The sequence below is a fragment of the Athene noctua genome, chromosome 1 (assembly GCF_965140245.1).
Source record: "Athene noctua chromosome 1, bAthNoc1.hap1.1, whole genome shotgun sequence".
Lineage (NCBI taxonomy): Eukaryota > Metazoa > Chordata > Aves > Strigiformes > Strigidae > Athene > Athene noctua.
This window is the reverse complement of record NC_134037.1, coordinates 249117915-249131992: the sequence shown is the minus strand read 5'-3', so window position 1 is coordinate 249131992 and position 14078 is coordinate 249117915. Positions and strand designations below refer to the sequence as shown.

General features: G+C 44.7%; 1 protein-coding gene across 2 annotated transcripts in view; it reads right to left on the bottom strand.

The window, feature by feature from the left end:
- The window catches only part of PDGFD (platelet derived growth factor D), a 147257-nt gene extending 139290 nt beyond the window's left edge, over positions 1 to 7967 (bottom strand). For both annotated transcript variants that reach the window (XM_074916394.1, XM_074916405.1), the window contains exon 1: positions 7387 to 7967. In XM_074916394.1, the coding sequence (XP_074772495.1) occupies positions 7387 to 7516 (130 nt within the window). In that variant the 5' untranslated portion in view covers positions 7517 to 7967. The remainder of the gene's footprint in view (positions 1 to 7386) is intronic.
- Positions 7968 to 14078: the final 6111 nt, after the last annotated feature.

The window sequence follows — 14078 nt, the reverse complement described above, 5'->3', positions numbered from 1 at the left end:
AAACTGACAAACATTTTCAAACATAACGGTCACTTTCAACCCAAACTCTGTAAATTGCATAGCTAACAACATAATGTAAAGAAGATCTTAACTACCTCAAATACTTAGGCTCAAATATTTGTCTAACAGTTCACTGTTCAACTAGGACTTCAAAAAGTTACATTAAACCTGGGGGTGGGTGGTTTAGTATTCTAAAAAAAATTCCCTGGGTACAATACTTTTATGATTTTAATGCTCATTTGGAACCAATTATATTAAGTGTACTTATTTCCCTGTGCTTATGTCTTCTGATTTAGGTATTATATATGTGAATATATAATATCCTATACCAGATAATATGTAAAAGATGCTATATATATTTATTCTGTGCATGCATGTACATAATATTCATGCCTATAAGTATGCTTTTTAAAAATTATATTTTAACAGAATATTTGACAAATACATTTGAAAAAAACATAGTGACAAAGGATGAGGAAAAGGCTGATGTACTTAATTCCATCTTTAATAGTAAGACCAAGTTGTTCTCCAGGTACCCAGACCCCTGAGCTGGAAGTCAGGGATGGGGAGCAGAATGAAGTTCCCCATAATTCAAGGGGAAATGGTTAGCAACCTGCTACATCATTTAGACACACACAATTCCATGGAGCCAAGTGGGATCCACCCAAGGTTACTGAAGGAGTTGGAAGAAGTGCTCACCAAGCCACATCCCATCATTTACCAGCAGTCCCGGCTAACCATGGAGGTCCCAGTTGACTGGAAGTTTGCAAATGTGACGCCCATCTACAAGAAGGGCTGGAAGGAGGATCCAGGGAACTACGGACCTGTCAGTCTCACCTCGGTGCAGGGGAAGGTTATGGAGCAGATCATCTTGCGTGCCAACACACAGCAAGTACAAAACAACCAGGTGATCAGGCCCAGTCAGCATGGGTTTATGAAAGGCAGGTCCTGTTTGACTAACCTGATCTCCTTCTGTGACAAGGTAATCCACTTAGTGGATGAGGGAAAGGCTGTGGATGTTGTCTACCTGAACTTCAGTAAAGCCTTTGACACCATTTCCCACAGCAGTCTCCTGGAGAAACGGGCTGTTTGTGGCTTGGACAGGCGTACTCTTCACTGGGTAAAAAACTGGCTGGATGGCTGGGCCCAAAGAGTGGTGGTGAATGGATTTAAATCCAGTTTGGCAGCTGGTCACAAGTGGTGTCCCCCAGGGACCAGTATTACGGACAGTTCTATTTAGTATCTTTATCAGTGATCTGGACAAGAGGCTCAAGTGCACCCTCAGTAACTTTGCAGATGACACCAATTTGGGCAGAAATGTCGATCTACTTGAGTGTAGGAAGGCTCTCCAGAAGAATCTGGACAGGCTGGATCACTGGACTGAGGCCAATTGTATGAGGTTCAATAAGGCTCAGTGCCAGCTCCTGCACTTGGGTCACAACAACCCCCTGCAACACTACAGGCTTGGGGAAGAGTGGCTGGAAAGCTGCCCAGTTGAAAAGGACCTGGGGGTGTTGGCTGACAGTCCAGCTGATTATGAGCCAGCAGTGTGCCCAGGTGGCCAAGAAGGCCAATAGCATCAGAAATAGTGTAACCAGCAGGACTAGCAAAGTGATTGTCCCCCTGTACTCAGCACTGATGAGGCCGCACCTCTAATACTGTGTTCAGCTTTGGGCCCCTCACTACAGGGAAGACACTGCAGTGCTGGAGCATGTCCAGAGAAGGGCAACAAAGCTGGTGAAGGGTCTAGAGAACAAGTCTTATGAGGAGCAGCTGAGGGAGCTGGGGGTGTTTAACCTGGAGAAAAGGAGGTTGAGGGGAGACCTTATCACTCTCTACAGCTACCTGAAGGAGGTTGTTTTAAGGTGGGTATTGGCCTCTTCCCAAGTAACAAATGACAAAACAAGAGGAAACGGCCTCAAGTTGCACTAGGGGAAGTTTAGATTGGTTATTAGGAAAAATTTCTTCACTGAAAGGGTTGTCAAGCTTTGGAACAGGCTGCCCAGGAAGTGGTTGAATCACTATCCCTGGAGGTGCTTAAAAGAGGTGTAGATGTGGTGCTTAAGGACATTGTTTAGTGGTGGGTTTGGCAGTGTTAGATTAACAGTCGGTCTCAATGATCTTCAAGGTCTTTTCCAACCTAAACAATTCTATGATTATAATTTTGTAAATACTTGTACTCTTGCTTCATTGTAAGATATAGTTAGTTTTATTCAACATCATCTCACTTACCTATAAGGTATCTGAGCTTAGTTATCACAGAATCCTGTAGGACTGAGCCCCTTGATTTCAGTGGAATATTAAAGGTGCTCAAAGTTAGGGACTTGAAGAATGTTACTGCACTAATGATTCCCTGTGAGTTTCCTGTTTATGCCTATCCCTAGGTGTTTTCTAAAACACAACCTCTCTCTGGGATCACGGTGGAAAAAACACATTATATTAGAATCTTCAGCAGTGCTCAGTTACTAAGAATCAAAGCAATACAATTATCAAGTTTTCTCTGTAAGCCTTTTAAGAATTAGGTGGCCTAATTAAGTTTCACATAAATATATTTTTTTAAAAAGAAACAAGAAGTGTTGGGAGACTGGCTGGAGCGTTTATAGTGACTTCTACTACATGATATACATTTGCCTGATAAAACATGTTTCAAAGCTCCTTTAGAGAATTTCTCCATGCTGCTTGCTGCTGAGTCAGGGTTGGAATTTTCATGTAATATCCTTTGATACTTCAGTCCAAACAGTTAATTACACAGATAAGAGACATCATCAAGGTTAAACAACTGTAGAGCGAAGTGCATTACTACAGGTAAATTACTATGGTGGGGTTTTTTTAATCTGATGAAGCCTGAAATACACTTTTTTTTTTTTTTTTAACAAAATCTAAAAAAGCAATCAGTAAAATAAAGCTTATAAAAACAAACTTATTTTAGCTATTTTCGTGTTGACACAATTTCATGTCACCAGAGTCCTTTAAAAAATCATGTACACAAGTCTATTATAAAAGAACTCGAGAAGTGCATTCCAAAACTGAAGTTCCTATACCACTACTGATACAAGAGCCATTTCAAAGTGCTATGAAAAAAAAACCATTTATATCTTTTCCCAAGAGCAGACAGTTAGCAGCTATTTGGTGAGAGAATATTGCCCAAATAATCAAATGCTTTTCCCAACACAGGGAAGGGGAGGGCAGACTTAATGGCACACATCCCTTTGGACAAGCCATCAAAGAGTCAAAAGCAGTTGCCATTTCTCCAGAATGGTAAAGTACAGTTTTCTTTGTATTTTTGGGGGTGCACAAGCAAAGCAAAATTTGGAAATTCCTAGTTTATTTGCTTCATAATGAAAACCACAAAAGCCCAGGATCTTATCACAAGCCATCTGATGTTATAGTTTCAAATCCACATCAAAAGATACTGATTCTATGGCTTTCAGTTGTTTACAAGCTGAAATGATTTGACACTATGCTGTCTGTTCTGTTCGGCCTTTTTATTTAAACTCTGGATTTTGACATTTACAATATGTATAGTGATGCTTAGTCTGAGTGTACAGACTAGGCATACGTTCCTAGAGTGAGTATTCATACAGATGTTTGTTCAGTAACGGATAAGTAGAAGCAATTGATATTTCAATTAGACACCATACAATAAATAATATTACTTAACATTTCTCATCTCCACTTTTCATCTCCAAGTACACATAAATAACCAAAATATCAGACTTCTTGTAATTGGCAGTATTACCTGTATACAGCAAACCAGGAAACTGTGGCAAAGAGAACAACGGGAGCATGTGAAAGCTCTCTCTGTGTGCTATTCTGACAAACTCCGAAGGACTTAACAGGTAACGAACGGCATTAGTAAACGCTTTAAGTGAATACCACTGAATCTGCTATAAATGTGGCTGGCATCTCCAGGACACTTTAAAAAATTGATTAGTGCTGCACTGGACAGCTGAGTCATCAATGCCCGTCCTTCCACTGGGACAAGAAGATGACTTGTAAGCAGGTTATTTATATTCTTAATATCTTCAGCAGGAAGTACAGTCTGGTTAGGTTTGGTAGTCATTAAAAGGCACTTTTTTTATATCTGCTGCCCTTCATCTATAGATTTCTTCCTTCCCAGAGCAACCTTAGTCTTAAGTAAGAGCAATTACAAACAGGCCAACCTCTTTCAGCCTAAAAGAGGAAAGACAATCTCAAATTGCACACAGTGCAAAGGTTTGTTTTGGCCGGAAGCAAGACCAAGCCTCCATATTAAAGCTCTGTGTGTGCACTATCACTAGTTTATCCTGCCTGGAGCTTAACAGAAAACTGCAAACCAAAGGACTGTTTTCTTTTTTAATAAAATGTGCAGGTGGTCTTGGACTTGCCAAGATATAATTTTTTTTTGAAGAGCTGAACAGACCTTGCTTCTTTTTCAGTATTTCTCTTAATTCCACAACATAATAATCATGAACATCAGCCCAGGACCATAATATTAAATTAGTTTTTATCCCTGCTGTGCATTTTGAGACAGACTGTTGGAACATATTACCCCAGTGTATTGTGTGCTCTTAGATCCTCTTCTGTATTGCCATGTATGCAAATATTTACAAAGTAAAAAATACTGTTTGTCTCACTCAGCAATGCAACCCACATGTCTTTAATGCTATTCCATATCAGTGCTTCATACCAAAACAAGACACAAACACCACTGAAAATTATAAAAGACAGAAATACATTTAGTGGCCTACAGCCAACTATGGTCTAAACATTTTGCTCGTGAGCTCGTCACATGCATGCAATATTTGGAATACAGCTCATAACCCTTGGCTGCACAAATAGAGACTCTCAGTCAACAAACTCAAGCAACAGTTTGGTTCATTTTAGTAAAGTCTGAGCAATCAGCAGCTCATCTGCTTTAGATATTGTGACCCAATACCCAGCTCCACTGGCCATATCAGAACACACCACCCTTTGCAGAGAAAAAGCAAAAAGATTCCGAAGCACGGAGAGCGAGCGAGGCTGCAGTGTGCTAGGGGTCCGCATGCAGTCTTCCTAAACGTATGCTACCTCCTCAGGACATGCATAACATCTGCTAAAGGACTGCAGAAGTGTCTGACTTCAGTGCGGGTGCATTTCACTATGTCTGTAGGCAGCAGGCCTCACTAGCATACGGCCCAGGGACCATCAAAGGTAGCATGTAATTTGATATAGATTTGCTGCGTTCAAACAGCCCCAGTACCAGTCCATCCCAGTACCCAGAAAGTTCAGCCACTACAAGTTGTAGATAATTTTAAAGGTATGAAGCTTAATCACAATGTTAAACTCTTCAAACTAGGAAAAGAGGAATTAGCTAATCATTTCACACAGGCTTGTTATCTTCATCCCTCCAAGAAGCAATTTCACCACAAGAAGTCTTCTTCTGCAGAGTAAAGCATCTGCTCCACTGCCATTAAGTTGAAAACTTTGCTTATATTAGAGGTTACTGATTTCTTCACTGGCTTTATAGAGAAGATCAGAGTTAAACACATTTTGAAGTTCTAAGTAAATCACTGCAGTTTTCCATGAAAAAGCTTGTTTGGAGTTTGACTTGGAAGGAAGCTTGCTTAGCTTAGTTCAGAGATGGTCTCAGGTCTTCTACAAAGTTTAAGATGGCAGGCTAACAAGTCATGAAACTTGAAAAAATACACAATAGTTTTAAAGGATGAAACAGAAACAATGGATGTATGCTTTTATTACAAACACATACATTTTTATTAGATTAAATGTGACTTCTGAGACAGAAGGAACTGCTGTTTCCAGACTTGCTATCTCAGTTCTAAGACAAAGCCTCTCCACCTTTTCTATGCCATTTTTCAGTGACTACAAAAGGCATACAGAAGATTACTAAGTTCAGTACGGCTCCAAAGCTCAAACAAAAACATTTTCCTAATCAACTGTATACCCATTACACACATTGTACATATGCTGAAAAATAAACACTGACAAATACAGAGTACAATCTTGGAAATGGCTCAAGTGACTGGGTTTTTGAAAAGGGTTTATGAAATATATAAATTCTGGCAACTGGAAGACGTTAACTTGAAGACTGAACTTAACTCTGTTCTTTTTCAGAAGAACATTTTGCATTTTGCTCTGCAATAAGGTACGCTGCAACATGCAAAAGCAGGTCCTCCTCCCACATAACGCTGGAACACAGCAGACTGCTCCCCAACCAGAGGATCATTGTCCTTCCCAAACTAACAGACCTGGTTTTCTTTATCTTTAATCATGAACAAGTGGATTTCAAAGGTGAATTCCAGCGGTGCTGTTTTTACACATCCTCCCCATTCATTCACCATGCGGCCACAGCACAAGGCCATGCCGACAGCTCACTTGAGGCACTGATGTCCCATGCAGCTGCGCTGTAGACCCTCGACAGCACCTCAGCTGTCCAGGATAGCCTCTGCCGGTGGCTCACAGCGGGAAACACGCCAGAGTTCAAACACGAAGGCTGAAACCACCCTTCCTACCAGGCGGGCAGTGTCCGAAAGCCCGCAGCCACCCTCCTTGGTGCTCACCATCACTGGGCACCCTACTCCTGCCTGCGGTGTGGTGGGCACAAGGGACGGGGCTGGTCCTCGCAGGGCACTGCCCCGGGCGAACACCCAGCCCTGGACCCAGACCCTCCCGCCAAGGCCGCCCTCGGGCACCCCCACAGCCCTGGCAGGACCCACAGCGGCGACAGGCCGCAGCGGGGCCGCGAGCGGAGCCGCGCTCCCGCCAGGCACCCCGGAGGCGTCGGCGGCGCCGCCCGCGCCCCGCCCTGAGGCCCAGCGGCCGCCGCCCGCGCCCCGTCCCTCGCCCACCTCCCCGGAGGGTTCCGCCGCGGCCCCGCTCCGGCCGCAGCCGTCACGAACTCGCCGCCCTCCCCGCGGCGTCGGCACATCAAAGAGACGCGGTGGGGACGGGGCCCGCGGGTGTCGAGGGGCGCCGGGCGGGGCCCTCGGCGGCCGCCGGGACCGGACACCCCGCGGTGTCAGGGGCGAGTGGCGCCCGCAGCCCAAGGGGACGCTGGGGGCGCCGCCGGCAACCGCCGGCTCCCACGAAACCTCCTCGAAGTTGCCCCGAGAAGTTTGGGTCCGCCCGGAGGAGCAGCCGCCGGGCGAGCCGCCCCCTCAGCCCACACCTCCCTCCTTCCCGCCACCTGGCCACACGCTCCCGGGCCGACCCCCGCCGGCCTCCGGGGACCGGCCCCCCCGCGCCCCGGCTGAGCCCGCCGGCCTCCCAGGGACGGGACCCCAGCCCGGACAGACCCCCAGCGGCCCCTGGGGAAGGGGGGACAGCAGCCGTCGGGCCGCGCTCCGGGCTCGGCGCTTCCTCTGCAAATGCAGCCCTTGGGAATAAAGAAGACGGAGGGACACTCACCATCTCGCCTGATATTGGAGGAGCGCAAGGCTTTTATAGATCCGCTCTGGGCAGGAGCTGTGGTGCCCTGACGGCTGCAAAAGTTCGCACAGACGACAGCGTAGAGGAGGAGGAGGATGAGCAGTTGCATTGGGATCCGCTGAGAACGGGACCGTGTCTCTGCAAAGAAACCCGGCTCTCCCCACCAAGGGTGGCTCCCTCTCTCGCGGTCTCTCCCCCTTCCCGGACTTTTTGGTTGTTCTTATTGTTGCGGGTTGCTTGTGTGTTTGGTGGAGTTGTATAAAGTAGGGGGGGGAAAAAAAGGCACAAAAAACCCCAGACAAGAAAAAACCCCGCCACCCGAAACAGCAGTCACAGCTGCCGCGGTACTCTCCGAGCTGCCCCCAAACTTCCTGCACGCTGAACTTTCTGCCGCCTGTCTGAGCGCGGCCGAACTCGGCGAAGGTGAGAAGCCCCCGGGCCGGGACGGCCGCCTCCTCCCCTCGGCCGGCACCGCCGTGCCCCGCGTTGCAGGCGGGGCCGCTGCAGCCCGCACCCTGCGCCCGCCGCCCCGCTCCGCGCCCCGCCGCCGCGCTGCGCCCGCCGCTCCGCGCCGCTCCGCTCGGCAGGAGCCGCCGCTGGGGTCTGGAGCGGCGGGAGCGCCCCGCGCTCCGGGGGGGGGCGGCCCGGGGGAAAGGGGCGGCCCGGGGGCAGGGAGGGAGGCGGGCGGGAGCGGCCGGCGCGGGGAGGAAGGGAGCGGTGCCCGGGCCCTCCCTGCGCTACCGGCCGCGCCGTCTCCAGCCCGGGCACAGAGTGGCGGGAGGGTGGTGCGAGGCGGGGCCGGCCCGGTGGGAGCCGTGTGCCAGGGGCTCCCCGCCAGCAGAGAGGCCGCGCACCCGCGTGTCCCGTCCCCCGCGGCCCGCAGCGGCCACGGCACGGTTATGCGTCGGGCGGGAGTGACTCAAACACCGAGCTGCTCCCGGGCGGGTGATGAGACTTAGTGGGGTAACTGGTGAGAACACACCGGCTGAAGAAAACCCGCAGCTGTCCCTGGGAGAAATATATGGGCTCCTCTGTCATGCCAAGCATTGGCCAAAGCTCTTCATAAGAAGTTAATTCCCACTAATTTAGACCCTCATTAAATTGGGTCTGGTATTAAAAGATTGAATTACTGCCTGGAAGAGTTCGGGTCTAAACCAAAGGTATGTGAGGATTGTCATCAGATTTCTGTTTTAATACTCCCTTCCTTTATCTGCAATAAAAATAATCAAGTGAAGACATTGAAAAAACAGTCAGTTTTTAACAGTTCTCTGATAAATGCTTACCTACTCAGTTTATTTCATAAGACATTTCATATAGTCTTAGCCAGTTTAACAAATTGTAACATGCTGCCAGACCTTTAACAACATGAAACACCTCACCAGTAGAAGACCATCAGTACAGTGCTGTAACAGGAATATTGGATGAGTCCTGCTGCACTCAAGAGGACTGCCTCTGGCTGTATGAAACATTTTCTCCAAGAGCATGTTAGGATGACAATGACTGAAACATCTTGTATGTCTTAAGGAAGCAGTAGGGTGCAATTCTGTTATGAATAATTCATAGTTCTTTATCCCTTTCATGTTCCCCCAAACTGACAGCGAACCTAATCCTGCTCCCATGTGGTAGATAATGGAAAGGCTCCGACAGTGTTTCATTTGTGAACAGATGTGCCTACATGTTAGGTGCCTGTTTCATGGGGGAAAGTGAGCAAACGGAAGGTGGCCTATCCAACCGTCCTGTTAAAAGCAGAAAGTGAAATAAAGGACATACAAGAAATTAAAATAGGGGGAGCTCTGAAGATGTCTTATGTTCACCCAGTCAGCGAGTCTGCCTCTTTACAATTACTTTACAAGGAACTGGCAGAAAACATTAATAGGATCCCAGCTACATAGCTCTCTTTATGAGTGCGGGTACCTTTTAAGATGAAAGGAGGTGGTCAACACCCTGACCTTCACCACAACTCCTTGGTGAAGTCTTTCTCAGTGCCTTCAAGGCCCTCATTCTCTTTTAGACTGAGGGAGCTAGAACCAGTAATTGCTTCCCCTTGGTGGCATGCAGTGGCCATTCTAAGGCAGTGGAGGAGGAAGAGAAGGAAGGACAAATTATCTTCCACCCAGAAGGCAGACAAAAGGTGTTTTGACAGTATCTGAGCAGCTATATATTAGAGTCAGGAAAGGGCACTGTTTCCAAAGCTGTTACTCTTTCTGTACCCAGCCCTACCTGTCTAAATTTTCTTGTATGAATTTCATACCTCTTCCCAAGAGCTGAGTCTGGAGCTGTGCTGTCTTTTGGGCCCTCAGCCTGTGCTGTCTTTCTGGCCTGGCTGCACAGGTCTAGCTTTGACACAAGAGTGGAACAGACTTTCACCTAAAACACTCCACAGCTGTTTGGCTGATGTGCTCCCTGCCTTGATACAGGCTAGAAGTTTAAACTTCCTCAAGCTGACCAGGGCACAGAACTGAGGTTTTCTCAGCATTTCTTATTTTCTTTTAAAAAGAGTACATACTGCTGTGGCACATGAGATGAAATTCCTGTTTCTGCAGCAGAGGTACTTGTTGCTTAGAGAACTCTCAAGCAAAACAGCATGGGGCTTCATAAATTAGACAGTGATGAAAACAGGCAAGTGGATTCCACCACCAATGGCTTTGATATATATCAAGAGGAACTGTGTATAACTCCTATCATATGCTCACGGTACATTTCTGTTGCATCCTGTGCAAAGCATGGGATGCTGCCATCTTTGTTCTAAAGCCAAAAATATTTTTGTAGCAGAAGGAACAAGTGTTTTTCTCAGGTCAGAAAACAGCCAGGAAATATTACTGTGGGATTCCAAACAGAAGCCTAACTCTATCAATTTTGAGATATTTATTTTAGCCCCAGTATCAAAAAATCCCAGATTTTTCCATTTGATGTACAGGTGTGCAGAAAGACTTTGGGGTAGAGCAGCAAGACAGATGTACATTGGGAGACCCTTATAGAAGAGGCCTGCATTTCAATGGCTGCCACTACAGCTTCTCAGTTCACTTTAAAAAGCACTTTGATCAGATCACTGGATCTTCACTTTCTGAAGATCATGCTAGTACATTGGCTAATCTGTATTCTAAGAGTTTGTGGTAATTTAAAGCATCAGGTGATTTCTATATGAAGACCAGCAAATCATGGTTACTGCATAAAAGGACATACTGATGTATAAGTGTGATGACCTAGGTAATTACAAATCTGTCAGCCTGACTGAGATCCTGATAAAATAATCTTAACAGTTGATATGAGACTCAATTAGTACAAATTAAAAGGAAAATAACATAATTAATGCAAATCAACCTGGAAAATCTTATGCTAACTTGGAGATCTGGTTGACAGAATAGCATCAAATTATAGCTTTCATAAGGCATTTCACTTGGTATCACACAATTTAAATCTTATGAAAGTCATGCATACTAAATGTTTTCAAAACTCATTAAATAACAGGTTTAAAAATGTTTACTAAAAAAGGAAACATTATTAAATAGATTCTTTGCAAGAGAATGCCACTTAGGCTATCTTTTGCTTCTCCAAAATTTTCTGGGAAAAATGCAGTCATTATGATACTTGCAGATGACAAAAGCATCAGTGAAGTTATAGGCTGATTTGTAGTAATGGTGTTATATGTAGATAGATGTGTAGATACTGGGTAGAACTGTAAAGCTGAGCCCTGGCATAGCTTGTGCTTTAAAATAGCCAATGGCAGCACTACCCGGTGCCTGTGGCATCCATCTCACTTCATTTTAGTCTTCTGAAATTGTGTGGTGTAAGGTAGTCACACAGGTTCTCACTGATCACGGAGAGAATTGGATACCCATCAGAGGGCACTCTAGCTCAGCGGTTTTAGACAGTTGTGCTGGGATGAGACAAACTGTTTTTTTGGAAGGTCCAGTTTCCCTTCAGTGACTATGAAGAGAGCATAGGGAACAAATACATTTATAGTTACTGGATAAAGTAGTTAATCCTAGAAAGCACTGATGCAGAAGAAAATATGGAAGTGGATTTTCAAGGAAGTCAATGGGCTGTAGCCTTCTCTTGTCATTTATTGGCTGGGAGATGCTCCAGTGTCATACAGCTTGTCCATGGAGCACAGATGTGCTGTGTTTCCACCCCCTAGAACATTGAAAATATGGTGATTAAGGAGCAAAACCCAAGGTCTTGGTGCATTATCACTGGGGTCCTTGGATATTTTTTTTAAGAGGGGAATATCAATTAGAACAGGGGCATTATGCTTTCTTCTGGTTTTATCAGACTGCTGCATCAGGTTCCTGTAAATATTGTCTAAAAAAGGATCGTAATAAAGTGAAAAACACTGAGGAAAACCACAGGATTGGTTAGAGGTTGAGAAACATGCCATACAGGGAAAAGCTTAAAAATCATGAGCCATTTAGCTTGTCAAGTAGAAAATCAGAGAGGTCACACCTACCTCCCATAGGTAGAATATTGATTCTAAAAGGCAATTCTGTCTAGTGGATAGTGACATATCAAGGCGAAAATTAGGGTTAGACAAATTAAGATTAGAAGTAAAAGGCATATTTTTCAGTGTAGAAAGGTATGGAAGTATCAGAGTAGTATATTCTTCATCACTCAACATTTGAAAGGCAAGATTTGATGAATTTCCTAAAACCAGTCAGGTGGTTTTGAGCTGTACTTAGGAACTCGTGGGGTCTATTGATCTCTTTTAAAAGGTCTGTAAAGGTGACAGAGAAAAGCACGTTCATATGTACCGTACTACAAGCCCCAGATGAAATTTCTAAGTGGTTCTGCAGTTTATTGGAAAATGACAACTAAAAAAATGTACCTCCAGGGATAAACTCAGGGCAGCACTGTGATTTCTGTTATACAGGAGGGAAGGGAAGTGACGGCAATGACCCATCCCCCAGTTTATAATCTGTGAATGATTTGAGAATGAGCAGAGATGCGTGGAGTAGGATGGAGAAGCATCTCACAATTGCTAAAATGTGCATCTTATGTAAATGAATGTAAACATGATGACAGACCAAAAGAATTCAAGGAAAAGGTAGACCAAAGCCATTATATGTCTGGAATTAGAAGAGAGGGGCAGAGTCGCGTGTTGCTAAGAAAATCACAATAGCCCACAGGCACCGAGACACTGAGAAGAGAAATGCAGCACGGTGATCCGTGGCACAGATTTACTATCTGAGCTATGGGCAGCAGTTAACAACATACAAAGAAAATTCCCGGTGAACCTGATCACTTTAGGTGTTGAGATTATCAAGCACAAGTCCAAGCACTGCTGCCTGGTTTCACTACAAATTTGGCATTGATTCATGGGAAATCATGTTAAAACACTCTGAACATTAGATCTGGGCCACAGACCTGCAACTGGTGCTGCTGTTTGTCCTCCTCCAGCAGCCAGCTGTGCGTGCTCGCTTGTCTGGCCCATTCTTGAGAACAGCTGCAGGCAGCTTTGATTTATCCAGTCTTTCGGCTTTCTCTCTTGTGTCTGCACTGCTACAGGATGCTGTACCCTTCTCCCTTTCAATGTACACCTGCTTCCTTTCCCAACTCTTAAATGACTTTTGCTGGCTGTGTGTAACTTTTGGCTCGTTCTCCACCGCAAGTGTTAAGAGACAAATACTGCACCACTGACACCCACATAGGGAGGGAGAGAAAAAGGGTGTCCCAAGTGAACAACATCATCTGTTACATTTTAAGAAACTGCTATATCTCTCAGACTCTCCCAGTGGTACCTAGTGAGGGGGCCAACTGACATGTAGGGTGCATGCAATACTCAGAGTCATGCTTTCAAAAAATGAATATAAACCACAACGAAAAAAAAAATCTTACCCTCCTGAGGTTAAGTAGGATTTTTCTTCCCCTATTAGTATCAGTAGAACTAGCATGTAGATTTAAATTCAGGTTTAAAAATAATGGGCTATTCTTTCTCATAAGTTTTTCTTAGTAAGAAGATAACACGTTCAAGAAGACTGCATTTCTTTTGTAACCCAGTTCCCAGGTTCATAAATTTAAAGGATAGGAGAGACCTTTTTGACATAATATAGTTTGACTTCTTGCATAAATAAGCCAAAGCGTTTCACTGTCCAACCTCCTGCTTTGATTTTTCAAGAATTAGCATGGTGTCTTTTAGAAAAAAAGATCAAAACTTGATTTTAAAAGAGGAGGAAACTCAATTTTACAGTATCTTGAGACAGAGAATCCCCCACCATAAATGTTAAGTAGTTCAAGTGATTAATGACTATTTTTAAAGATTTGGTTGGGTTTTTTCCTTCTGGATCTTTTACTGTGTAGGAACAGTGGCAGGTTCTCAGGATCCTCTGCTTGGTCTTTTAAAATACTTCGATACAAGTAATATGAACCTACTGTTCTGGACTTCGCAAAACAGCTGTCCTCAAACCACAGTAACTTCTACTTAACCACTCTGCTTATTTCTGTGATCAATTCCTTTGCACCTGTCAAAATTAAGTTAGATATTTTTTGCCTTGGGTATAATATATTTGGGTTAGAAAACTGTCACCTAGAAATTTAGATAAATTCTACGAATCTTTTATTACTAATAGCCTGAGATCTCTAGGATCAGGTGTTTCAGACTGAAATTTCTCATGATAATTCATGCTTTCTGTCTTCATACTGTAGATATTACTTAAGAAATAAAGCATCCAGTTTTC